Here is a 27703-nt window from a genome sequence, read left to right on the forward strand (position 1 = left end):
CCGACCGCTGCCGCCGCCGCCGCCGAGGCCCCAGTTGATGCCGCAGAGCTCCCCCAACGCCGCCGCCACCGCCTCCGACATGGACAAGAACAGCGGCTCCAGCAGCTCCTCCGCCTCTTCGGGCAGCAGCAAAGGGCAACAGCCGCCCCGCTCCGCCTCGGCTGGGCCGGCTGGCGAGTCTAAACCCAAAAGCGGTAAGGGCGGGCTACGGTGGCCGTGGGCGCGGGTTGGGTCCTCGCTCTCTCGTCTCCTGGGGCACACCTGGAGACAAGCTCCGCTTTCTGCTAGGGTTCCTATTTTTCTTCTCTTTTCCATGGTTCCCATTACTTAGGGTTAACTCTCAATGAGCCTTGAACTGCGTGGTTTACGTAAATTTTTGCGCTAATACTCGAAACAGCTTCTGAAGTAGGTGTTATTGTTCCCATTTTGCAGATAAGGAAACTGAGGTTCAGAAAAGCTGAGGTCGCCTAGCTGGTATGTGCCTCACAACAGGCCTTAACACCTAGTTGTCTGACTCATCAGTCCACGCTCCTAATAACAAAGTTGTTCTACCCTATAATGTTGATTTAGCATGGGGTAGTGTTCAAGTTTAAACAGGGGAGGGTGGGGCCCAAAGACTCTTCAGACTCAAATCTCAATAATCTGGCCCCAGAGCCATCTCTGTTGAAGAGGGCTCGTCTTTGAAAAGCTTTGTTCAGTGTGGAGTAGTTTTTAAAAAGTACAGGCTGTGGATTCAGTCTTTTTAGGTTTGCCAGACCTGGAATGAGTGCCTGAGTTTGTAAAGGTGGAGGTAATGAGAATTAAGTGAATTTAGAAGACGAATGAAGGAAGGGCTTAGGAGAGTACCTGACAGCTCTCATGCACGGAATCTGCCTCTCGCCTATTTCCCTGTGTAAGGCTCCAGTTGTGTCCTTTTCCAGGGAAGATTTTGTCGTTTCTGTTGTCATGCCACTCAGTGATAAATTATGATCATGATGATGATAACCGCTACCATTTACTGAGGGTTTACCGTGTGTGAGGTTTTGGACCAGGCTTTTACCTCTGTTGTGGATACTCCAGTCGCCAATGTGTCCAAAAGGTGGAATTTTCATCTAAAGGAGGAACAAGTTGAGAGGCCAGGAGTTCAGGAGGTGGCAGGTCTGGAGTTGTAATTTCTGCTCTTTTGTATTGCGATTATAGTATTAGCAGTGGTAGGAAAATGTTTTCAGTGGATTGGGAAAGTGTGTTAGAGAGGGGAACATTTGGAGTCCAGTTATTTGAAAGTTTTTAGGATTAAAAACTGCCAAGGCTGACTTGAGTTCAGATTTTACCTGCCGGATATGGCAAACTTGTTTACTAGGGGTGTGGAGGACTTCTAGAGACTGCTTACGGACCTCCGGTGGAGACCAGTTGCCAAGAAGCAAGTGCTTTAAATATGTGAGCAGGGATTAGTGGACTCTCTGGCCACGTCAGGGAGTGTCACGTAGACTTTTGTACTTGTGTAGCTTTGTCACAGATCCCTTTAGAGATAAAGGGTAGGCAGTCCTTCTGGCCAGTGTTGGAACTGGTTTGGAGTGGTCTGACCATATTTCAGTGTAGATAACTTTACTTTTGCACACTATTCCCAGATGTAAGGTTAAAGATTGTGATTCTCCAGCTATCTGAATTCTCAACTAATTTTTCTGGGGCTCCTCTTCAAGCTGTTAACATAAAATCACGAGTTAGCTGCCATAAATGCCTTAAAGTCTATTCTTTAGTGAGGCAGTAGGTGAAAGTTTGCAACAAGCTGAACACAGTAAAACAACAGCAAAACTAAGGTACTTGAGGCATTTTACTCACTGTTCCTGACTTTAAATATTGCCCCACAGAACGATGTAGAATTCTGTTGTGTGACCAGAGCAAATATTTGTCAGTGTTAATACTTCAGATGTGTATAGAATAAATACTAATTGTTGGGTTTGTTTGACTAAAGAGATTTTTTGTTTTTTATTTTTTAACAAATACTAAGAACTCTTAAAATAGTTGTTCATCTTCTTAATTGAAAGCTTCTGAGGAAGAAAATAAAGCCCCATGTAAAGGACTTCTTCCTAGGTTATATGAAATGCACAAGTGTGCCTGCCCTGTGGTATCTTAGTTTTTGTTTGGTGTGTTTGTTAGAAAGCTTGGCCATAGTTGCCATTACCAGTGCGCACTTTTCTGACTACTGCCAAAAGGAAGGTTTGTAGCTAAATACAGAAGGTCTTCATTCATAATCCACTGCTTACATTTAGCCACAAATTCAAAGGAAGAGTAGGAAGAGATTAAATTGGTTTAGGACATTCTGGGTATTGGCCATTGTTAAGGTTGAATTGAAAGGTAGTATGTGCTGCCTTCAGAACGCTAACAAAGCTCAGCCCTTGCTGTCACAACGGGAGCGTTCAGGACCCCTTCTCCAGTGGCTGCAACAAAAGGGCAGACTCATACCCAGAGTAATTCCTTAGAAAGGTTTCTCAAAAGCTGGCTGAACTTTAGATGTACTTGATTCTGTTGGAAATTGTTGAAAGGATCTCTTGAGTTTCAGAGTATTGAGTTGAGGAACCGGAGGGGCAAGTTGAAAAGACATAACTTGCCTTTCTTTTGTCAAAGTAACAAGAACAAGAGTTTTTCAATTTCTAGCTATGGCTGGTGTGGCTCAGTGGATTGAGTGCCAGCCTATGAACCAAGGGGTCACCAGTTCAATTCCCAGTCAGGGTACATGCCTGGGTTTAGGGCCAGGTCCCCAGTAGGGGGCATGCTAGAGGCAATCACACATTGATGTTTCTCCCTCTCTGTCTCTCTCCCTTCTCCTCTCTAAAAATAATAAATAAAATCTTTTTTAAAAAAGAGTTTTCAATTTCTTAATATTTAACTTTCTTTGCCTCTCCATACCCTATTGTATGTAAAGAAAGAACCTCTGGTTTCTACTCCCTAAACCATGTGGTCATCTACTTCCTAGTTAACATGATTAATGTACTGGAGTCTTTGTTGCTGTGGCTGGTTTGTTTGCTCTTCGTGCACACAGGAAATAGGTAAATTTGGCTACCGGGATTTATTTAATCTTTCTGGTCAGAGTGGCATACCACAGTTTCTTTGTGTTGGCTAATTGCTTGAAACATTGTTTTTTTATTTCCTTTTTTAGATTTTATTTATTTATTTTTTAGGCAGAGGGGAAGGGAGGGAGAAAGGGAGAGAAACATCAGTGTGTGGTTGCCTCTCAAGCTCCACACACCAGGGAATCCTGGCCTGCAGTCCGGGCATGTGCCCTGACTGGGAATGAAACCAGCGACCCTCTGCTTCACAGTCTGGCGTTCAGTCTACTGAGCCATACCAGCCAGGGCTGTTTTATTTAATTATTTTTTAAAAGATTTTATTTATTTACTTTTAGAGAGAGGAAGAGAGGGAGAAAGAGAGAGGAAGAAAAACATCATGTGAGAGATACTCCTCTTGCATTCCCCCAACTGGGGACCTGGTCCGAAACCCAGGTATGCGCCCGTACTAGGGAACCAGCGACCTTTGTGTTCACAGGCCAGTGGTCAGTCCACTGAGCCACACCAGCCAGGGCTAATTGCTTCAAACATTTTATATAACATTCCTTTTCTTGAATATATTCCAACAGCATTATTCTTTGTTCTTTTTTAAAAGATTTTATTTATTTATTTTTAGAGAGAGGGGAAGGGAGGGAGAAAGAGGGAGAGAAACATCAATGTGTGGTTGCCTCTCACATGTCCCCCACTGGGGACCTGGCCAGCAACCCAGCCATGTGCCCTGACCGGGAAACGAACCAGTGACCCTTTGCTTTGCAGGCCGGCTCTCAATCCACTGAGCCACACCAGGCAGGGCTAATTGCTTCCAACGTTTTATATAACATTCCCTTTCTTGGATATATTCCAACAGCATTGTTCTGATAGAATTAAGATGTAGTTCTAAGATGTTTAACAGTGAATATCCCAGGAATCTCAGAGGTTTGGGAAACATCATTTGGAAGCAATGAAAATAAAAAGGCGAGCCCTGGCTGGCATAGCTCAGTGCATTGAGCACGGGCTGGGAACCAAAGTGTCCCAGGTTCGATTCCCAGCCAGGGTACATTCCTGGGTTGCAGGCCATAACCCCCAGCAACCGCACATTGATGTCTCTCTCTCTCTCCCTCCTTCCCTTCCCTCCCTAAAAATAAATAAATAAAATCTTAAAAAAAAATTTAAAAAAATAAAATAAAAAGGCAAGAGAAACTAGGCAGTTTCTTTGCAAACAACCGACCCTGGATGGGAAGCAGGCTCTTGCCCCATCCCCCTGGGTGGAAAGTGGTACTGCCATGGAGGTTAGGGGAAGGTCAGGTATTATTAAGTAGTTATTTTGAGGTTGTTGATATGAAGCACTGTCCGACACTTCCTTTTATTCCGGTACCAGAAGCCAGGTTACAAGTGATAATCTTGATGAGTTCCTCTGAGTGGTAAATGGACCTGGAGGTTTTGATGGTTTTGAAAATTGAGTTGACTCAAAGCTGTCAATAAAAAACACTTAGAGAGGTTATAAGAATTTCCTGGCCTATTGGCTGGAGTCCTTGCTTTATATATGGCTTTGTTGGAAATCTAGTGGGTGATCTTGACAGGAATGATTTAGATTTATTACAAATAGGCCTTCAAATAATAATGGCAATTGTGTGCGAATCACTGTGGTAGGCATTTCACAGAAGTTTCCTCTTAATCCTGATGACCCTGCTAGGAGGGAGGGTAGAGCATTAGCCCTATTTTACAAGCAAGAAAACCAAAGCTCAGAGGGGTTAGGTGATTTGTCCAAGTGAATTCTTAAGTTCTAGGCAATATTTATAAATGTACTTTGTATAATTTTACTTAGCAAGCAGCTAACTTACTGGCACATATATCATTCCTGATAGCACCTCTCTCTTCCTTTCATTCAGAATTACTAATTTCAGCTGGATTCAATTTGTTGTCAGTTCATTCTGTAATAAGGCCACATATTGCCCCTCCGGATGTGCTTGTCAACCACTCTGGACGATGGGTAAGCAACTTGTGATTACAGCATGAATCAGCAGCAGAAACTTCCGGGCTGATCTTCTGACCTCTAGGCTCTGCCACCTGTCAGCACTAGAGCTGGAAGTACTGATGATGCCAAATTATTTAATAGAAAAATTTATGGCCTTTAATTTGGTAATGGGAGGGAAGAGACTGAGATATGCTTACTGTTACTTGGTAGAGACTGTTCTGCTAGGGAAATGTGGAGTAACAGACACTGGATTAGGTTCTCAAGTCTCTTGTTGATTCTGGGATCTTGAGTTCTGGATTTGAGCCATTTAGGTAACTGGTGGTCTTGTGCCTTTTGGAGTATGTCTTGATAGTAGTTCTTGGCACTTAGTTGTTCTCAGCTCCGGCCATGCATTAGAATTTCCCAAGGACCTTTTTCAAAAATAGGGATAGATGGGGCCCTTCCCTAGTGATTCTTTTGGTCTGGGGTGGGCCCTGGGGCCCTGACATCCGCAGCTTTAAAAGTCTCTGCAAGTGATTCTGTTGTGCAGCCAGGATTTAGAAACCACCTCTTTGAAATTTAAAATTTTCAACAGCATATACCTCTAGGAATTATACTTTTTTGCCTGCTTTCCAAAATTTAAATCAGATCATTTCATTGCTATCCCCTGTAAGAAAAAGGAGGACAAATTTTACCCCTAAGTTATTTACATGTATATCCTGGCAAGTTGTCTATAAAAAACATTTCAAAAACAGTACTCTAAATTTTATCTCTGGGTCCCAGGGCTGACTGTATCTTAAATCTTTAGCTGCCTGTTGCCTGGGTGTAAGAGATAAGAGACAATTTCTCGCTTTATTTTTTAATAATAAATTTTTTAAAGAAATTGATTTCAGAGAGAGAGAGAAAGGGAGAGGGAGAGAGAAACTTTGGTTTGTTCCACTTTTTTATGCATTCATTGGTTGATTCTTGTATGTGCCCTGATTGGGGATCAAACCTTCAACCTTGGCATATGGGGACAACACTCACTCTCTAACCAACTGAGCTACCTGGCCAGGGTCCAACCTCTTACTTTTTTTTTTTTTTAAGGTTTTATTTATTTTTAGAGAGACAGGAATGGGGGGAGGCAGAGAGGGAGAGAAACATCTTTGCAAGAGATGTTGATAGGTTGCCTCTTACCTCTTGCAGACCCCCGACCCCCGACTAGGGGACCTACTTGGTCCATGTGCCCTGACTGGGAGTCGTACCTGCTACCTTTTGGTTTGCAGGCCAGCGCTCAATCCACTGAGCCACACCAACCAGGGCCAACCTCTCACTTTAGATACCTGACTTTATACCTTTAGGTAAGTGGAAGACAAGGTGAGGGAATTGATTTTAGCAACTAAAATCATAAATCCATATGTGGTCAGTTGTTGTAATCTATTTTAGAAATAGCACTTCTCTGTTCATCGGAAAGAGTCCTGTAAGCATTATGAAACTGTTTCCTTGCCAGTGTTGTAATAGTGACTAAAATGAAAACAGCCCTCTAGATGCTGAGTTCCAGCTTGCTTTCTTGAGCCCTCAAGGTGTAGAATCTGGCTTTACCTAAACCTGTGCAAACTATTAGGTGCTTGTCTTAAAAGCATCAGGGTCAAATGTGGGATCATCTGAAACTGTCTTGGGTAATGAGTTTTGGGGAGTGTGTGGTTTCTGTACATTCTTCTTCTCTTCATAACACCTCATTTGTTCTCATGGTAAAGTCAGCTGAGGTTCTGTGTCCCCCTGAATATTCTGTGTATTTGAAGTCTTAGGGTAAACAGATTCCATGGGTTGAGGGCAAGGCAAAATTTGTATGAGATCTGAAGCCTTACTTTCTAATGGTTACCACTGATGCCATAACTATCCCTAACTGAAGAAGTTGGTAAAAGTCTGTTTCATAAAGTCTAACTTCAGATTAGACTCAGGTCACTTTCCCTAACCGATATTTAAAGGTATAATCAGTAGGAGTGGAGCTGGCCGAGCAGTGTTTCAGTGACCGTCCGTTCTCCGTGTGCATTGCTGCGCTCTCCCGTGGCCAACAGCCGGTCTCGTAGGCTGTGCTGCGGTTAGTTTGGAGAGGGTGGCATGCCCTGCGTCTATCCGTCTATCCCGTGTTGCTGACACAGACTGAGTAGGAGGCGATTGTTGTCAGAATTTGGAGTGTGTTAATCAGCTCACATTTCCTTTCCTTTGAAGACATGCTTCAGCTTGGATTTATTTAGTCTGCTATAAAATAAGTTGGTCACCTTGTCTAGAAATAATTTTTCTAGGTACTTAATAGTTTTTAATTAGCCAAATAATAAGGATACATAACAATAATTCTGTATACTGAAGTCAGACTCTTAGAGAGTGAGGCTAGAGTATAGGAACCCCTTAGAAGCTCATCTAAGTGATTCCTATGAACTGGTAAAAGTGGGTAGTTCCATTTCCCAAAGGTGATTGTCGTTAACAGCCTGCTGTGTTGCTTTTCCAGACATTAATATGCCTATTAATTACATACTCACAATGTTAAGTAGGATTAAGCTATGTATTTTGTGGGAATTTTTAAAAAATTCTTAATAAATTTTAAGTTTTTATTTAAAAATATTTTAAAAATATATTTTATTGGTTATGCTATACAGTTGTCCCATTTTCCCCCCTTCACTCCCCTCTGCCCTGCATACCCCCTCTCACCCACATTCCCCCCCCTATAGTTCATGTCCATGGGTCATACATATATCATATTTTTGGACTATAAGATGCACATCCTGGGGGAAATTTTTATATATATATATTTTTTAAACTGAGAGGTTGCTTCTCAATTTTAAACATTTTTAAAAAGATTTTATTTATTAATTTTTTTAGAGGGGAAGGGAAGGAGAAAAGAGAGAAACATCAATGTGTAGTTACCTCTTAAGTGCTCCCTACTGGGGCTGTGGCTTGCAACCCAGGCGTGTGCCCTGACTGGGAATCAAACCTCGACCCTTTGGTTCGTAGCCTGCGCTCAATCCACTGAGCTACACCAGCCAGGACAAATTTTTATATTTCTGAGGCTCATGCTGGAATCTTCTTGACTTTGTAAACCACCACTCCCTTCAAGTTTGAGGGTGAAGTTTTTGCTTTAAAGCCGTTGAATTAGTATCCAGACTTGATTTGGTCAGATTTCCATGTTGAAATAAGACAACATGCAGTGAGTAAAAGGACAAGAAAGTTAGTAAATTAGTCTTTTTTTCATCTAAAGACTTACTTGGAGACCTCTTTTACCTTCAATTATTTAGTTGTGAATGGTTCTCCAGATAGGTTTTATTTTGCCTTTTTTAAAGCTGGTAAACTTTGGCACATTAAATATGTATGGCGAGTGTTCTTTGTTTAGTTCAGGACGAAATAATCCGTGCACTTCAGCTTCCCAGTAGAAAAGTGGGGGAAAGAATACAAACAAGTTCTTTACACAAAATCCAAATGGTCAACAGACTGAAAAAGTGTGTATTGCTAGTCATCAGAGAAATTAAAATTTAAAACAAGTTATTTTGATGATTCTGTTTAACAAAGTTTATTTAACTCAGTATTGTTGACAATGTAATGAATTAGACATTCTTATAGTGTCATTAGAATATAAATAAATTGGTATAATGGTTCCAGAAAGCAACTTGTGGGTGTGTAAAAGGCTTTAATTTAATGATTGTACTTGATGTGCTAATTCCACTTTGAGAATTTGACATAGTTATACTCATGGGCCTCTGAGTAAAGAGGCTTTCAACACTGTATTACACTAGTACGAAAATTCAAAGCCACCTAAATGTACGATAGAGGATTGGTTATATTATTCCATAAGTATGTGGTAGACAGCAGTGCAGCCGTTAATCATACTTTGGAAGACTGTGGATGCATGAAAGTGTTCATTGGGTCATAGGTAGAAGACAGTGATCTTGTATACTTGTCGTTTTGTGGAAGATGTGTAGCACGTGGATAAAATGGAAAGTAAAAGGAAATTAAACATTGGCTATAGGTCGGTATTCTGTAAGTACTAGCAAGGGTAGATTATTCTTCTGGATTTCAAAACTTAACATGCATTCTTGCAATTGGAGAAGAAAAGCTAGAAATATTTTTTAAAAAGGTATTACTCATGCTATTTAATATACTATTAGAGCTCAGCTTCTTTTGTCAATTTAATAGCTTTTCAGTTTGACCTCTAGAAAATATGTAAGTATTGTTTTGCTTTTATGCCTCTCGAATATATCTGCTAGGGCCTAGGCCAAGCTATTGCAGTATAGAATCTAGCAGTGTTTTAGTAATTTAAGGAGAAAATGCCTTCTGTCCTGCATCCAGGTAAAGTACTTTTTCCTAATATGCATTGGCTATTTCTTTCTCTATCAGAATGTCTGAATGGACTTTTACAAGAGCAATGGTAAAGCTCTGTGAAACAAAAATGTGAACTGTGACTCTGTGATTTGATCTATATAGTATTCCTCCTGAGAGGGGGGCCCTTTTGGTTTCATCATTGAGAAAAAAACCCAAAAATACCACCTTACTGTGTGACATCTTGAAGAAAACACTGATGTTCTGGCCCAAACTCAGCATTCTTGGAGGTTGTAGAAGGGGCCATTTACCAGCCCCCTCCCTCCCTTCTTTAGAATTTAGGCAGTAAAGTTAAAAGGAGTTTATCAGTGAAGCAGTGAAACAGAGTGGCTACTCCACAGGCGGAGCATCTCCTCTTTACCCTTTTTTTAAACACGATTTTGTTGGCAAGTGGAGAGCAATTGGCCGAGTATATATATATATATATATATATATATACATATATACATATACATATATATAATTTCTCAACTAATTCTTTTGTGTTTCTTGCTTTCAGATGGAAAGAACTCAAATGGATCCAAGCGTTTTAATCGCAAACGAGAACCTTCCTGCCCCAAAAATGAAAATTTTAGCAACCAGTCCCGTCGCTCCAATTCACAGAAAAGCAAAACTTTTAATAAGATGCCTCCTCAGAGGGGCGGCGGCAGCAGCAAACTCTTTAGCTCTTCTTTTAATGGTGGAAGACGAGATGAGGTATGGGACTTCAGAAATGTTCTTTCTAGAGAATAAGCATGAAGTCTGATTCTGTGCTGGCACCCCCCCCCCCAAGTTTATCAGTAGTTGGGGAGGGTGGAGGGGGAGCGAGAGGTGGAATTGTAAATAACCAAAGCAACCTTGAGTAGTTGAGGATTAACTAGGTTTGAAAATTTCCTTGAAGGAAGAAGATACAATCATGAATTGTGAGAAATTATAGCAAATGTGGGATTCCTTAATTTGTATACTTTTATTATCACTCTTGAATTGCAGGTTCTCCTTGGAATATTTAGGTAATAAAATGACATTAATTAATGAAATTTGCCATATAGTATCTAGCAAAATGTAAAATGCCATATTTTTAGTCATAGGTTCTCTGATTTTAGGAGTTTCTTAGATAACCTTCTGTAAGGGCTTCATATTTGCAAAATTTAGTGAACCTCCTCAATGCCAGCACTAAGGGACTGCTTAAATAAGTTACCCCGATGTTCGAATCTTCGACACGCTGTAACCTTTGGAGATAGAACAGGGCTGATTTAGTAGGTGCCCTCATGGAAGAATTTGTTCATTAGCCAGAAGTTCACTCTTTGCCTGCTGTGCACCACATACCATTTAGGAGTCTGGAATATAACACTGAGTGGAACACTGTCTTTCAGGTGCTTAGTTTGGGGAGACATTAAATAAACCATTGTATAATAAAGCGGATGGTAAGTGCTTACCGAATTAAAAAAAAAAAGTTGACCAAGAGGTAAAGGAACAGAGTGACCAGGAGTACGGTGGTAGAAGGTGGCTGAGGAAAGCTGCTCTGAGGAGGTGGGTTTTGGTTAGATGCTGAGTGAAGCAGGGAGCACACCATGCAGTTTGGGGGAAGAGGGCCTTAACAAGTGCAAGGGAACAGAGGTGGTACTTTTTGGCGGGGAGGGGGTGTTTGAGGTAAAGCAAGAAGCTACGGTGGGTGGAGGAGAAGTAGGCAGTGAAGCCAGATAATGGGAAAGAGGTCAGATCTCATGGGCTTTGGCTTTTGTTCAGAGAGATGGGAAGCTGTTGTGGGGTTTAAGATGAGAAGCAAGGTAATCCAACTTGGAGTTTTTGTTTGTTTTTTGCCTTAAGCTGCTTCGGTGGTGTGGTGACAAGAATGTGTTGATCAGGCATAGATTTAGGAAGAATGGGAGGGAGAAAAGAAGAAGTGGCAAATTCATACAGCACTTTCTCGTGGCTTTGCTCTAAAGGGAAGCAGAGAGGTTGAGGCAGTAGCTTGAAGGGAATGTGAGGCCAAGAGAGCTTTTAAGGTTGGAGAAATTACAGCATATCCCTTGTAACGGGGTGGTGCTGGTGGGAGGGAAAGTGCGATGCAGAGCAAAGGGGGAGTACTGCTGGGAAGGTGTCCCGAGTTCCCAAGGAGTGGGGATTGGCGCACAGGTATAGGGTCTGGCTTAGGTTGGAGCGTTGCCGGCTCATCCACAGTAAAAAGAGGAAGGCAGAGTTCTGGTAGGAGGATATAGGAGTTCTTTACTGATTGTTCTTATTGTATCGGTGAAGTAGATAGGCAAGGTGAGCTGAGAGAGGAGGTTTGGAAGCCTGAAAATGGAGTTGTCTGAGTTACTGGGGGAATTAATGCAGCACAGAGTGTGATGGGATTGTATTAGACTGCTAGGCAGCATAAGGAGCTGCTTTAGGGAGGCTGGTCGCTGTGATGTGCCTGTGTACTTTCTTTAAAAAAAGTTTTTAAAATATTTATTAAAAATTAACATTTTTAAAATTTATCGATATTAGCAAGAAAGAGAAACATTGATTCATTAGTTATTTACATGCTAATTGGTTGATTCTTGTATGTTCCCTGACTGGGGCTCAAAACCACATCTTTGGTGTATTATTGGGACAACGCTCCAACCAACAGAGCTACCTGGCCAGGACTGCTTGTGTTCCTTAACCATGTTGAACTGCTCTGGTGCTGGTGTGGAATAGGTGGAGAGCTGGGCTAATCAGGGGAAGGTTTTTGCCGGGTGAGCGCAACTGATGGGAAGGAGGCACTGGACCATTCGATCTCAGGCAAATGAGGAAAGTAAGTTTGGGGTGTTGGAACGCTGGCTCGAAGATCCCAGTGAAGAATTGTTAGAATCAGGACTAGGAACAAGGGAACAAGGTTGAGAAAGGAGTGAATTGCTGGTTGGATGTAGGGGGTTCAAATTTAAGATGGTAGAAGAGGTATAGTTGTTACCAGAGTGGTCTAGACTGTGTAACAGTGTTGTTTGATAGAAATACAAGTCACACGTACAATTTAAAATTTTCTAGTTGCCACAGTGTGAGATAGCATTTTAGCTATATTGGGTTAAATATATTGAAATTAATTTCACCAGAGTTTCTTTACTTCTATAGCTAAAATGCTATCTCACAGTGTGGCGCTGGTCACATTTGAAGCACTCAGCAGCCACATCTGTCTGGTAGTGACTGCCATGGGATAGCGTACCCCTAGACAGTATGCCCATGGGAGGGCACAGGGCAAGCTGATTGGGGGATGGGAGGTCAAGGAACAGAGAGGTTAGTGGGTCAGAGGGATAATCAGGGAGAGGGACAGTGGGCCAGCTACGATTATAAGGTGAAGATAGGAGGTGGAGAATGCGGAGAATTTTGTTGAGTGAGCACAAGCTGTTACCTAAGTTTTGGCCATTGGGAGTGGAAAACCTGGCTAGGGGTTAGCAGAGCCATATGGAAATGAGAATCTAAGGGGTGAGAGATAAGGGATGAGCGATCTCCTAAGATCTATTGTTAAAATAAAAGGAAATTGCCTAACTGTATGGTATGTATTTAATTACAAATGTTATATACTATGATTCTGTATACATAGAATGTATACATAGAATCCCCCTGGTATAGTAGGTATCTTTTGCCCTTTTATACCCTTTAGATTTTTTTATCACATGTGCAAGTGCTGCCTACTAATCTCTGAATTTGATTAAGCAGCAAAAGCCTTAAATTTGCATTTTCTTTGACCCAGTAATTTCTACTATACATTTAAAAGAAATAACTGTAGGTGCCCAAATATTTATCCAAAAGTGTGTTTATCGCAGCATTATTGTGTTACATGGTGGAAGAGGTATGCACAATCTGTCCTACACTAGGGCCTTCTAGTATTCCCTTATAATGGTATATAGCCCTTTGAAGTGACTGTATACTAATATTTAGTGACATAGGAAAGTGCTTATGATATTAAGTAGGAAAGTGGACTTAGAAAATGCACTAGCTGACTTATAGCAGGTATCTGTACCACTTCAATTTGGGAATATTAAGAGGACTGAAAAATCCCCCAAATGATTTTGTCTTTGTATGCAGAATTTTCTCATGTTGTTTCTTGCCCCATTCTAAACTATCTCTGGGTCTGCTGATTGGGTTTATTTCTGGACGCAGAGCTAGTCTGCCCACATGTTCTAATTCTGTCAGTTTTAATTAACAATGAAGAGCAGTGAGTTTAGAGAGGAGGTCTCCGACAGGATCCTGAGGCCTGTTGCAGGTAGCGGCTGCCTGCAAGCCACCTCCAGGGTGTAGTCCACAGACTTGCTTTTGCCAAAAACAAACCAGAGAAACAAGTAGGTAACAAGCATGAGGGTGGAGGAGTCCTATGGCACTGTTGAAAGTTAAATCCAGTAAGTAAATCTTCGTGTTTCAATATAGTTAGGGGTGTTTATTTTGTCATTTTATGGTTAATTGCCACTTAGCAGGGCAGACTAAACAGCTTAAGTAATTGTATGTTTTCCCCCGCTCCACTTCCTTCTAGATCTTGGGTAGACTCTTGCATTACCACCTCCTGGAAAGATTGTGTACTTCAAGCTTGTGTTTTATTTAAGTCATAGAATCAGGGGTTGCGCTGGTTTTTGCTGTAAATCAGTAAGTTTCATCCTAATTGAAATATTCTGATTCATTTTCATGTTCTGTAGGTAGCAGAGGCTCAACGGGCAGAGTTTAGCCCTGCCCAGTTCTCTGGTCCAAAGAAGATCAACCTGAACCACTTGCTGAATTTCACTTTTGAACCCCGTGGCCAGACGGGTCACTCTGAAGGCAGTGGACATGGCAGCTGGGGAAAAAGGAACAAGTGGGGGCATAAGCCTTTCAACAAGGAGCTCTTTTTACAGGCCAAGTGAGTGTGGCTCCCCCTAGGAGGAGAGGGACACTGAGCCCCTGGGCAGTGGTGCTGAGAAGAAACGTCCTCTACGCTGCTGTGGGAGCTTGGCGGGGGCGGGGGTTGTTTAGAGTTCTCCCACACACACACCTCCCCATCCCCCACCGTTTTCTCTTTTTCTTTTGGCTACTGTTGAAAACCCATTTTCCAAGTGAATGTTCCTGGAGCTTAAAAGAATATAATGCTTAAATAAATAAATAAGTGCTAAGATTAAATAATGCTTTAGTATCATGATGAGGTAGGTAGTAAAAGTGTTACTTCAGAATTGGACCCAGGTTTGAATCTTGTTTTGACCTTTGATCTTGCGCAGTTGACCTAACCATGTTGAGTTTCAGCTTCTCCTCTATACAGGAGGAAAGATTACTTAAGGGAGAATTGAATGACAAATTGGAGTGCTTGGCATACATTTGCTCAAATACTGATTCCCTTTTTCTCTTTTTGTGGTGTTAGTTACAATGCAAGATTTAACCTTCGATCTAGACTGGAGTAACCATTTAATATTTTATGTAAATTGGTACTCAAACGATTGAATGAGGACAGCCTTTTCTACTGCCTCGAAGCTGGTGTGTCCAGGGTTTCTGGGGGTGAGGGAGCAAATGTGGCCACCTGCTGGTTGGTGGAGCCCCAGTCTGGGTTCATGTTAGTTCAAGGGAGGCCTGTAGGTGGCTTGAAAGCAGAGAAAAAACAAAGTTCATGGGTTTAGAGTCCTACGTGCTGAGTCTTTGGAATCCCTCCAGAGCCCCAGGGCTCAGTGCTTCACAAATCATGGCTGCTAATGGCCTGCATTTGATTTCCAAGTGAGGAGATTAATTTCTGCTGAGGGCCTGTTGGTGGATTCTGACAGTCTTCCTTTTCCTTGTCCTCCTCCCTGTTTCCAGCTGCCAATTTGTGGTGTCTGAAGACCAAGACTACACAGTTCATTTTGCTGATCCCGATACCTTAGTCAATTGGGACTTTGTGGAACAAGTGGTGAGTAGCTTAGCTAAGCTGTAACCTGTTAATGGAAGAGAGAACTAAAGAACGGGACTGTGGTGACACAGCAGCTCTTGGCTGTGTTCACTGCCGATACCCTCTTCTGCACGGCCTTACAGAGATCAGCCCCGGTTTGTTTCTCTTGGAGTTCATTTTGTGCTGTCTGTTGGCTCAGACTTGCAAGACTGGGGAGTTGGAGGGCTCTGAGCCAAAGGTGTAAAAGCAGTCCTAGCTACTGCCTTCCTTCACCTGGGAAGAAGTAACCAGGGGAATACGTGAGAGGCTCTGGTTTCCCCCCGACCCAGGGTGGACGCATTACATGGACATTGCTTCATTGGTAGCCATCTGTAGTAGTCATCATCAAACCGGGCCTCAGCCTTGTGGCTTGTGAATGAGCCACATAGATGTACTTCTCTCCACGCCACTGCTGTATTTGGTTTCTATTGAAGTCCTGAGGTCTGGGTATCCCCTTGCCACTCCTAAGTTATGTGATGTAAAATATCTTTCAAAATGTTAGGCCTCAAAGCCTGAACTCCTGTTACTGTACAAATTCTTTTTTTTTCTTTTTTTAAGATTTTATTTATTTTCAGAGAAAGGAAGGAGGGGGGAATGTCCATTGCCTACCTCTCTCGCATGCTCCCAACTGGGGACTTGGCCTGCAACCCAGCATGTGTCCCGGCTGGGAGTCAAACTGGTGACCCTTCAGTTCACAGGCTGGCACTTAATGCACTAAGCCATACCAGCCAAGGTCAAATTCATAAAATCATCTGAGAATGCCATAAAGCCTATGAAACTTAAGTTTTTATATGTATTGGTTTAAATAAATACAGAGCTATATGAAGTGGAAGTCTCATTGACTCCTCTATTGGAAATTACTGGTACATTACTTTTAGGCTCTTTTTATGCCTTTTACATATGTATTTTTACATATAAATATTTTTTGTAAATGGGATCATTTGTTGATTTCTGTCATTTTTTTTCCTTTGCAATAGAACCCCCCCCCCAAACACCTGTTTAGGTAGTTTTATTATATTAAACCATTATGTTTTCCTTAATGATTTGCTTAGAATGCTACTGTACTCTAAAACGTGCATTGTTGAACAATTGAAGAAGGTGTGTTAAATAGAGATGTATGGGGATGGGAGAGGAGAGGCTTTAACTTGGGCAGTCCCTAGTCAATTCTGAAAGCAGTGTGACTTGTGGTTGCGTTTTGTTTCAGCGTATTTGTAGCCATGAAGTGCCATCTTGCCCAATATGCCTATATCCACCTACTGCAGCCAAGATAACCCGCTGTGGACACATCTTCTGCTGGGCATGCATCCTGCACTATCTTTCACTGAGTGAGAAGACCTGGAGTAAATGTCCCATCTGCTACAGTTCTGTGCATAAGAAGGATCTCAAGAGGTAAGGTGGAGATTTTGACTAGATTAAACATCGGTCTGCTAACTCCTTGTCCTGCTACATCTAAATGTCCATGTTACAGCGTTGTTGCCACAGAGTCTCGTCAGTATGTTGTTGGTGATACCATTACGATGCAGCTGATGAAGAGGGAGAAAGGGGTGTTGGTGGCCTTGCCTAAATCCAAATGGATGAATATAGACCATCCTTTTCATCTAGGAGGTGAGTTCAGTTAATTTTGGAGGCAAATAACCCTGGATACACCCTTTAAGGCTAGTGGATGTCTTTCTACTGTGGAGAATTTAGCCTTTGGGCATGCAGTTTCTAGCATTTCCAAATTAGTCATAGGACTCTAGTAGGTTAGGGTGGAGTTTGCAGAGAGTGGCTTAACTCTTGGTTTCAAGTTTGGTTCAGTTATATATATTTTAATTTTTCATTCTACAAGGCTTTGCTGAATAGTACGTGGCACTGCGCCCAGTCTTGGGGATTCCAGTCAGCCATTCCTGGCACCTGTCATCGAGAAACTCAGTGGTGTAATAGAAGAGACAGACTGGTAGCCAGGCAGTTTGGGTTTAGGGTATAGAGTGTGATAAGTGCTCATGGTGGGGAAAGGGAAAGGGGTTGTATTTCCTGTAGAAGTGAGCGAGCATTGCATTAAAGTGGCATTTCAGTTTCTGGGCAAAAGAGATTTCTCAATAAATGTTACATTGAAACAGTTGGTGACTCATGGAAAAAAGAATGAAAGTAGATTCCTATCTCCTCCTGTTCATAAAAATCAATTTCTAATGGATTGAAGAAGTAAATGTTAAAGATACCCACAACTTTTAAACCTTTAAAAGAAAATGTAGGACAATATCTTTATAAATCCTCACACATAGCCCTGGCTGGTGTGGCTCAGTGAATAGAGTGCCGGCCCGTGAGCCGACGGGTTTCCAGTTGGAGCTAGTCAGTGCACATGCCGGCACTGGGTGTGTGTGAGAGGCGCCTGATCGATGTAGCTCTCACACGTTGCTGTTTCTCTCTCTCTCTTCCCCTCTCTAAAAGTAAATAAATAAAATCTCTAAAAAATGAATAAATAAATAAATCAGTCCTTAGGTATAGATGGGTTTTTGAACCAGGCTGAAACCATAGATGCTGTAAAAGAAAAGATTGAGGAATGGGGGGAGGGCAAAGAGGAGAAAGGGAGTCAAATATTTGAGAGAAGGAGGCTAGACTTCAGGTGGTGAGCACACAATAGAGTATACAGATGTCAGATTAATAATGTGTGTGTGAAATTTATAAAATGTTATTAACCAATGTTACGTGAATAAAGTTAATAAAAAAGAAAAGATTGATAAGTTTGTAATCTGACAAAATTCCTTAAAGTTCACAGGTGATAAATATGGATGAAAATTCACACATTTAAAATTAAAGATTAATGTCCAGAAAGTACAGGTGTTCTATAAAGTAGATTAACAAACTAGTACAAGAATGGACTAAGCGTGTGACCAAACTTTTCCCAGAAAAGGATATTGGAATAACCTCCAAATATCTACAAGGAGAATGTGTAAGGATTTTTTTAAATCATGAAATTGGCAATAAACTAAATGTTCCTCAAGGAACTTACATATTAGAGTATACAGTACTGTGGAACACTATATAGAAAGTAAAAATGATAAGTCTCTGTATTAATACTTTTTTTTAAAGATTTTATTTCTTTTTAGAGGGGAACGGAAGTAGAGAGTGAGAGAAACATCAGTGTGTGGTTGCCTCTCCAGTGCCACCCACTGGGGACCTGGCCCACAACCCAGGCATGTGTCCTGACTGGGAATCAAACTGGTGACCTTTGGTTCACAGGCTGGCTTATGATCCACTGAGCCACACCATCCACAGCTGTGTGTTAATATTTCGATAGATTTTAAGACATCAAATGAAAATAAACTATATAACAAACTTTACAGTTGGTTATTTTTGGAAAAGATTTGAAGGATACATACTCAGATTTGTAAATGGTTTTCTCTGGGCAGGTACTAGGATAGAAAGGGTAAAACAAAGGGCATCTCAAAAGATAACAATGTTTTAAACTTTTTTTTAAAAGATTTTATTCATTTCTAGAGAGAGAGGAAGGGAGGGAGAAAAACAGGAGCGAAAACATCGCTGTGTGAGAGAAACATCATTCAGTTGCCTCTCCCACGCCCTCAATCAGGGACCTGGCCCACAACCCAGGCGTGTGCCCTGACTGGGAATTGACCTGGCGACCTTTTGGTCTGCAGGCCAGTGCTCAACCTGCTGAGCCACACCAGCTAGGGCTAAACTTCTTAAAAAGTGCTGAAAATATAGCGAAGGGAAGAAAAGGTAATATAATTATTCATGATCCTTTAACCCAGAGATACCCCAGAAGTTTACCCTAGTCTGGCGTCTGGTTTTTTTCCCATGTACTGTCCGCAGACTTCTCTTTAATGACTACACCATCATGTTGTGAGCCATTTCTTTGTTATTGCACTGGTTGGTTACAGCTTTTTTTTTTCTTTTTCTTTTTTTGACATTATAGATAATACTGCAATCATTGAATATCAGTTGACTAAATTTTGACTGCATCTTTGGGTTTCTTAGGATAGATTCCTGATCTGATGGGGTCAAAATTATAAACCTTGTATTAAGGTCATTGTTAAATTATTTTTAGGAAATTATGCTAAACTGCTTCACTTTAGAAAAACTGTATATGAAAGTTTTTTGTGGCCTCATGGTTGTGAGCTTTGAGTGTTGTGCTTTTGTGACCTTGCCGGCTCTCCTCCGGTAGATGAGCTGCACGGCCAGTACTCCAAGCTGCTGCTGGCCTCCAAGGAGCAGGTGCTGCACCGGGTGATCGAGGAAGAGAAAAGAGCGCTGGAACAGCAGCTGGCAGAGGAGAAGCACAGTCCCGAGTCCTGCTTTATCGAGGCAGCCATCCAGGAGCTCAAGGTGAGGCGATGCCCTGGAAACGGGCCGGGATGGAGGGGGTAAGCCACTTCAGCCCCGCATGGAGGTAATAAGCATGAAGTAACTAAAAAGGCAGATTTGCTGTGGGCTTTGGTGATGGAAGAGAAGGGCTGACCTAGTGGATTTGAAGCACTCTGGAACAAAATGACCTTATAGCTCACTGAGACACTGAAGTTTCTTAGGTTAGCTTTGTTCACAGTTAAGCAAAGTATGCTTTTTGTTTTCTAGGAAAACACTTGGATATATTTTTAGAGATGTTTTATTTGAGGGACCTTGTGGAGAAAGTATCACGGCCTATCCAGCAGGCCCTAGCAATATCTGCTGAGGATTTTGGAGCAGCAAGAATTACCCAAAAAAAGAATTCCCTATGTCTCGTAACCTCTACATCAGGGATTCTTAAGCTTTAACAAGCATCAAAATCACTGGTTGTTGGGCTCTACCCTGAAAGATTGTTTCACTAGGTACTGTACTTAAATTTACCTCGCTTAAGCTTCATGTCTTGGTAAGATAAATATAACTATCACCTTTCCCAGACAAGGAGATGGAATCATGGGTTAGGTAATTTGCTTGTAAGACACCTAACTGATAAGAGATGGATGTGGTACCTGAATTTCTGTCTCTCTGACTTCTAAGTCTTCTAGGGCAGGGTCCTGTGTGTTTAATTTTTATTTTCTTTATACAGTGCAGAACATTCGTTCAAATGCATTTCAGGCAGAAGAAGAACTGTAGAAGTAGAGCTGTCTGCGGTCAGGTGGATGGGGTTGGCCAAACCCCACCTACTTCTGCTCTGGGACACTGTCTCAGCATAGTTTGTAAAGACTAGTTCTGTGTTCTTGGATTTCTGTTCAGGATGCTTTTGTGTAGGGTTGTTATTGTCAGAGACTCTAAACAGAATACCATTCTGCTTGAGTACCAGATGCTTTTTGCTTCCCATTTACCTTAAAGATAGAGGATTTTAAGTGCTTAAAGTCTTCCCATTGGATCTGTTGCCTTTTAATTTTTATTCCTGTTGAGAGAGGCTATTGAAAGCCCTTTGCCTTCAAATTTAAGGGTGTTTCTGGAAACTGAGCTTGCTTCTGTCTTGTCTCTGGTGGTCTAGACTCGGGAAGAAGCTCTCTCAGGATTGGCTGAAAGCAGAGGGGACGTCACTGGTGTCGTGGCTACTCTGGAACAACTGGTGCTGATGGCTCCCTTGTCGAAGGAGTCCGTTTTTCAACCCAGGAAGGTTAGTGTGTCCCTTTTTCAGACCAAATGGCTGTGGTCCCTCAGATGCCACTGTTGAGCTGGTAGGCACTATATGAGATCTGAACTTTTTGGAAGAGGAGACTATGAGTATTTCCTGTGTGCTTTTTATTTCTTTCCCCGGGGATGTTAAATCAGTAAATTTGACAGCTAAGATAAATATCCAGAGAGCCTGGTTTCTATACCTACCTTTGCCACATGTATTTTCTGTTGACCTAGCATTTGTCCCAACAGGGAGTCCTAGAGTATCTCTCTGCTTTTGATGAAGAAACCACCGAAGTCTCTTCTCTGGTCTCCTCTCGTCCTCTTGGTCTCCCTCTGGTAGAGGAAGAGGAAGCGGTGTCTGAACCGGAGCCTGAGGGCTTTTCAGAGGCCTGTGATGACTCGAAGTTAGCAAATGACAATCTTGGAGAGGGGACCATTTGTACTGAGTCTAACCAGCAGGAACCCATCACCAGTTCAGACTTCACACACCTGAGCAGCTCTCCTTGTTACTACTTTTACCAAGGTGAGGGGCCCTGAGAAGGAGGGCTGGGTTGCCACGGAGATGTTTCAGAGAAATGGCCTCATTCTCTAAGCAGAAGGAGGTATCACCACTAGGCCCTGGGTGCGTGGGTGTCTCGTGCCTTTTAGCTTGGGAGGGAAAGGCAGGCCCAGCTACAAGGAGGGCCCCATCTTGAGGACAGGCGAGGCCTGTTGTGTGATAGAGCCACTTGTCTTCAGCGGAGGACGGGCAGTACATGTTCCTGCACCCTGTGAACGTGCGCTGCCTCGTGCGGGAGTACGGCAGCCTGGAGCAGAGCCCCGAGAAGATCTCAGCAACGGTGGTGGAGATCGCTGGGTACTCCATGTCTGAGGTAAGGCCTTCCTTTAGAGGTGGAGCATTAGCCTAATGCCTCTGAGTTGGGCCTAGTCAGCCCAAGTTCACAAACCTTTGGGGCCTTTAGTTTTTGTATTTTTAAATATGTTATTGTCAGTGATGGTGGCCATGAAATTTTTAAAAATTAAATGCTGGGATTCTGTTACATCAGCCACCCTGCTTTGTGCTTCATAGGTAATTACTGTGGTTTGGGAATATAGGTGACTCCTGCTTTCATTCCAGATGAGTTGGTTTCTCTTTCTCTGTATTGCTTGGGAGAAACGTCCAAGAAAACAAAAGTCCTTGGAGGTTTTTTTAAGAGCTTAGATACCGATGAATTAATTGCCTGATGATTTACATGTATAAAATTTTGCCCTTTGGGAGTTATCCCTGTATTGATCTGAAATTTGTTGTAAGCCTGGACTTCTCAGTACTAAGCTTTCCATAAAACTTGCTGACAAAGAAAAATTTAAACTTAAATTGGTGGGCTTCATTTTGTGCTGTTTTAAGCCAACCTTTGTACAATAGGCAAATCCACTTTATGTGTCTACCTAGTTGTCATTAATTCTTTCTGTGGTTCTCAGATTTTTGCCAACAAATAACTCTTTATTTTCCTTATTCTCACCCTTCAGTCATGGACCCCAGAAAATCCGAAATAGTTGAGCAGCGTTAGGTCATTTATTGCCAGGCTCAATTCATTCATTTGCAGCACAAACCAAAAAAAAAAAAAAACCACATTTGGTTGCCGAGTCTACCTTACCGTAGCTTAATTGACACTTTTTGTTTGGCTTTTCAAAATGATGACAACTTGAGCTCTGCTTTTCGAGCTCCAGTGCATCTGTGAGTGTAAGTGGACTGTTGGCTGTCCGGGGTGGGAGTCTCTGCCCATAGAGCAAGGCCTGGACTTAGTTGAGTGTTGGTCCCCTTTCCGCTGTAGGACGTTCGACAGCGTCACAGATATCTCTCTCACTTGCCACTCACCTGTGAGTTTAGCATCTGCGAACTGGCTCTGCAGCCTCCTCTTGTCTCTAAGGAAACCCTGGAGATATTCTCAGGTAAGAATGCAGTGGCTTTGCTTGGATTTAGAGTGGAGTACAGGAATTCTTGTGACTAGACCCCTAGGGTGGGAGGAGTTGAGGAGCTACCACTCCTTATGGGTCTCCTCATGCGTCTCAGAACCTCTTGATATAGTTTATCAAGTCCATCTGGGGCCACCCAGGTGGCCTTAGCTACTAGTCAACTGGGAGGAGGAAATGGCCAGGTTGTCCTGGGTCAGTCTCCTCATAACTTGACCAACCCACAGATGACATTGAGAAGAGGAAGCGTCAGCGCCAGAAGAAGGCTCGGGAGGAGCGCCGTCGAGAGCGTAGAATTGAGATGGAAGAGAACAAGAAACAGGGCAAGTGTAAGTTCAAGAACTCTCATTTTGAACTAGTACAGCTGTGCATCATTGTACAGAGTCTCAGTGCCTGAGGCCAGGAGTCAGACAGCTTGGGTTCATATCCAAGTTTGCCACTGGTTTTCTTCAATTACTTCTTGATTGATTTTAGAGGGAGAGAGAGAAACATCAATTCCTTGTTCCACCTATTTATGCATTCATTGATTCTTGTATGTGCTGTGACCGGGGATCAGACCCACAACCTTCGTGTATCGGGATGACTTCTTACCAACCGAGCTACCCAGCCAGGGCTTCTTTCTCTTCTGTGAAAGAGTACCTCTTTCATAGACTTAATTTGGATCGAAGTGCATGGCACACAGTAAGGAGTAAGATGAAGTTAATCCTTGGCTTAGTTGGTGCAAAAACCTGGTGGGGGAGAGAATTAGAGATCTGAATGCTGGGGTGAATTGTCCCACGTGCTCTCGGGATGGATCGTTAAATGTCACCTTTATTTTCTAAGGTGACAGTTGTAAATTAGGGTTTTCAAGCTTCTTGTCTACATCCTTCTCCCCTGGGGGAGTTATACTGGCTGTCCTCAACTGTTTGAAAAAGATTTGAGGAAATCTGTAAATGGGCCTACCATTCTCATCTTTTCTTTGCAGACCCAGAAGTCCACATACCCCTAGAGAATCTACAGCAGTTTCCTGCCTTCAATTCCTATGCTTGTTCCTCCGATTCTGCTTTGGGTCACACCAGCACTGAGGGCCATGGGGCTTTCTCCATTTCTCCTCTTAGCAGAAGTCCGGGTTCCCAAGCAGGTAAATAAAGATGGGATGTAAAGAATGAAGCTGGCCACTAGCCACAGACCTTAAAGCAAAGTCCTAGTGTGTGAATTTACAACACTGACGTGTTCAGCATGGTGGGGTCTTTAGGTGACTAGCCTTATTTTGGGTAGTGTATTTCTGAAGTATGTCAGATTCTTGCCATTTGATTCACTTTGACCATTGGTTGTACTGAGTACTTGATGCCTTAGCCTCTAAAATCCTCAAAGCAGCTCATGTGGCAGGGTAGTTACATAGAGACTTCCCCCTGTGACCCTGCTGTTTTATTTCTAGTTTCTGCCTTTGAGATACTCCCCCTGTATGCTTAAGCATGTTTGTATGTGTCTCCTTGTTGTAGCGTTGTGTACAATAGGTGGTGGGGGGCGGGGAGAGAAATGGTCTACAAAGCCTTCTGGTAGGTAAATGACTAAATTATAGTGTTTATGCTTTGAAATACTTTACATCTATTGAAGAAGGAAATAGCTCTCTTCATGAACTAATGGGTAGACCTTTAAGATAAAAGGAAGTTGTAGAACAACAAAACATGATACCATTTATGGGTTTAAAGAAACACTGCACCAAAAAAGCATTTCATTATGGGTTTGTATATATAAATGTATAGAAGAATATTGGGATGATTATGTCCCAGACTGGTAATGGTGCTACACCCCGGTGAGTGAGACCACAGTTGAGAGGTTGTTCAGAGGCCTTTAGTCTTTTAAAGATACTGTTTTCTCATATAGAGAGAAGGTATTACAGTGTTACGAAATTAAACACTTGAGAAAGAGTTGCTATAATTTTAGATATCATTTCTGCTCTTCATCCATCTAACAGATACTGTGATACTTAAATTTATTTCTGTCAGGTATTTTAAACAAAATGTCCAAGATCAGAATTGAAAACTCTCGGTTACCCTTGTGATCACATGCCTGCCTGTCGTGATTAGGAACCTGGGGCTAAGGCAGGGCTTTGGTTAGTGGCAGGGACTGGGACTAGAACCTGGATCTTGAGGGCTGCACGACCACGATGCTCTGAAGAGCGTGTTTAACTGAAAAGAGAGCTGCCGTACAAAGAAGCACGGAGCACATCAGCCACATCACTCGTGATGTAAAAACTGTGTTTCACACACTAGCTTTTCTGAAGCTATGGGCCTTAGTGTAGTGTATTCACGCGAGAGCAGTCGGGTGGTCCTAGGAACAGAAGTACTAAACCGCCCTGGCTGGCGCTGGAGGGGCCTGCTTGTAGTACAGTGAGTGTGCTTCTCCCTCCCAGTCGTGGTCAAGACAGTGGGCAGACTTGATCTATGGGAAACGTAAGGTCAGAAAGGACGGGGAGGACTATTCCCTAGGGAGTATGAGGAAAAGCTTGCATCTTCATTCTGGATTTTGTTGATGTGTGTGTTTTGGGTTTTAACTGAATATTCCCAAGCCATAGACATCTGGTGGCTGGAACACAAAGGCTGACATGATTCAATTTTTTATGTCTTTCACTTGGAGCTTTCTCATCCATCTAAAACCAGATTGTAATAGTCCAAACCTAGGTCCTGAGAGCCAGCCAATGTGGAAAGTGCTTTTCTTACTGTGGGACTAGATTCTGGCTTCAGTGTTACTGTGAACACTACACTTCCATGTGGTGATCACTGGTGTGAATAATAGGCCACATTCTTAGCTTTTTGAGAACATGGCAGAGTTGAATTTGGATCAAGGTTTGCTTTTTGAGGTGAGCCTGGTAATTGTCCACACCTGATTCAGGGTTCCCGTTTCGTTGGAACTTGACTCATATAATCGGGTCTCTGGTTCCCTTCCAGACTTCCTGCTGACCCCTGTGTCACCCGCCGCCAGTCAGGGCAGCCCTTCGTTCTGCATCGGGAGTCTGGAAGAAGACTCTCCTTTCCCTTCTTTCGCCCAGGTAAATCCTTTGGTGGTGGAACAGCCCGAGGGTATTTACATGACCTCTGCTGCTTGTTCTTTCTGGAAATTCCTGTTGGAGAAGGGGAGGCTTACAGGTGAATGTTTCACGATTCTGATGATCATGCAAGGCTTTTTTCAGAGGGGGGCTCACAGCTTTAGTCTCAGATGTTACCACTGTAGACGCACTGAGAAGGTGGGGAGGCCAAGAGTAGCTGAGGGAGAATCAGAGTTCTCACTTTTTAACAAATCATTAGATTTCTTTTTTCCGCCTTTCTCACTTTGGCAGATGCTGAGAGTTGGAAAAGCAAAAGCGGAGGTGTGGCCCAAAATGGCTCCAACAAAAGGTGAGGATGTCCCTCCTGGGAAAGGGGGGTTTGGGCCCCTTTCAGAAAGTGTAGGTTTCTAGAGTTGTTTCTGGACTTGTAACCCTGGTATTTTTTAGATGAAAACAGCTTAGTCCCTCCTGCCACTGTGGACAGTGATGGAGAGAGTGATAACTCGGATCGTGTTCCTGTGCCCAGTTTCCAAAATTCCTTCAGCCAAGCGATTGAAGCGGCCTTCATGAAACTGGACACGCCAGCTGCTGCAGACGCCCTCTCCGGTAAAGGCAGAGCCGGGTGCCACCGACGTCCGGCGGCAGGCCTCGCGGCCAGTGCTCCTCCCTGAGCCTCTAGGCCCCCGTTTTAGTGTCAGCTAACCTTCCATTTGGCGTGTCGTGTAGGAACTTTCTGCCACCTCAGGTTAATCCTTGAGGCTTGAATGTGCAATTCTGAGGAACTCGCTATCCCCACCCCCCAAGATACAGTAGTAGGGGGTGGATTTTGGAATCCTGAGTTGGTAAAGGGTGGCTAATAGATGCAGAAATTGGGCTCAGAGCCCACCCCGAGCCAGTGGTATTCGAGATAAGAATAACACTGACATTTATGGTGTGCTCCTGTGTGTGCCCGGCACGTGCTCATTTCATTCTCCCACTAGCCGTATCAGATGGGCGTTACTCTCATGTCACACATGAGGAGGAAACAGAGGTCTGGGGAGATGGAGTAGGTGACTTGCCCAAAGACAAACACCTAGAGTATGCAAGGACTGGTATGTGGGTGGAGCTATTCTGATCCCAGGGCCCGCACTCCTAGCTCCCACTCTAACTCTCAGGAATGAAAGCTGCCCCAGGAACAAGGGGACGGCATGCTAAGCTAAGCTCTCTTTGTTTCCATTTAGAAGAGAAAGGAGGAAAGAAAAGAAAAAAACAGAAACAGAAGCTTCTGTTCAGCACCTCAGTCGTCCACACCAAGTGACACTACTGGCCCAGGCTACCTTCTCCATTTGGTTTTCTTTTTTCTGTGCTTTTGTTTTGCTGCTGTAATTTTTAAGTATTTGAGTTTGAACAGATTAGCTCTGGGTGGGGGGAGGGGGTTTCCACAACATGAGGGGAACCAAGATTTTAAATACAGTGTATTTTCCAGCTTCCCATCTTTACACCAAAAATAAAGTATTGACACTCACAAGAGATCTCTTCCTGCCAAGGTTGTTAGTTTGTTGCCAGGTTAGTCTTTTTGACCCATGTGTACTTAGTTCTTCACAACGCCAGATGAACTTGCGTCCCTTCAACATCCCTCGGAGCAGCCCAAGCCCGTGTTGGGGAGCGCTGCTCTGCTCTGGCATCAGGGCGTCGTGGTTTCCGCACACCTAGCAGTGTGTCTTTTAAAAATAGTTGAATCTTTTCTGTGTGTTCAGTTCTCTTAAATAAACAGGGATGGGAATAACATGGATGTAGGGCACCCTGCTCTGACTGCAGTCCTCCATCCGACGTGTGGGACCAGACCTGGGTTGCACTTGCGTGTGTGATGGAGGGTTTTGTCTCTTGCATGTGGCTACTGTTTGGCAAGGGAAGTTGTAACTGTCACTGAGGAAGCCTTGGGACCTGCCAACCTTGAAATCAAACTTCTTTCAAATGACAGTAGCCTGAGTTGT

At 42.9% G+C, this 27703-nt stretch overlaps 1 protein-coding gene across 1 annotated transcript; it reads left to right on the forward strand.

Moving 5' to 3' along the window:
- RNF10 (ring finger protein 10) lies at positions 1-27241 on the forward strand. The gene is made up of 17 exons (XM_028527136.2): positions 1-194; positions 9827-10023; positions 13956-14155; positions 15076-15166; positions 16389-16573; positions 16653-16789; positions 19347-19507; positions 20625-20750; positions 21002-21275; positions 21491-21624; positions 22564-22681; positions 22930-23031; positions 23667-23822; positions 25633-25733; positions 26022-26079; positions 26178-26336; positions 26951-27241. The coding sequence occupies exons 1-17, from the start codon at positions 38-40 to the stop codon at positions 27025-27027; spliced, it is 2433 nt and encodes an 810-aa protein (XP_028382937.1). The 5' UTR covers positions 1-37; the 3' UTR covers positions 27028-27241.
- Positions 27242-27703: the final 462 nt, after the last annotated feature.

The sequence above is a fragment of the Phyllostomus discolor genome, chromosome 13 (genome assembly GCF_004126475.2).
Source record: "Phyllostomus discolor isolate MPI-MPIP mPhyDis1 chromosome 13, mPhyDis1.pri.v3, whole genome shotgun sequence".
NCBI classification, from domain to species: Eukaryota; Metazoa; Chordata; class Mammalia; order Chiroptera; family Phyllostomidae; genus Phyllostomus; species Phyllostomus discolor.

What these genes read in the sequence shown, in the direction of transcription:
- RNF10 (XM_028527136.2), top strand. Translation starts at nt 38, where the DNA reads ATGCCGCAGAGCTCCCCCAACGCCGCCGCCACCGCCTCCGACATGGAC. An exon ending in AACCCTGGAGATATTCTCAG is followed by an intron (nt 22,682 to 22,929) that starts GTAAGAATGCAG and finishes ACCAACCCACAG; the next exon opens with ATGACATTGAGAAGAGGAAG. An exon ending in CAAAATGGCTCCAACAAAAG is followed by an intron (nt 26,080 to 26,177) that starts GTGAGGATGTCC and finishes GGTATTTTTTAG; the next exon opens with ATGAAAACAGCTTAGTCCCT.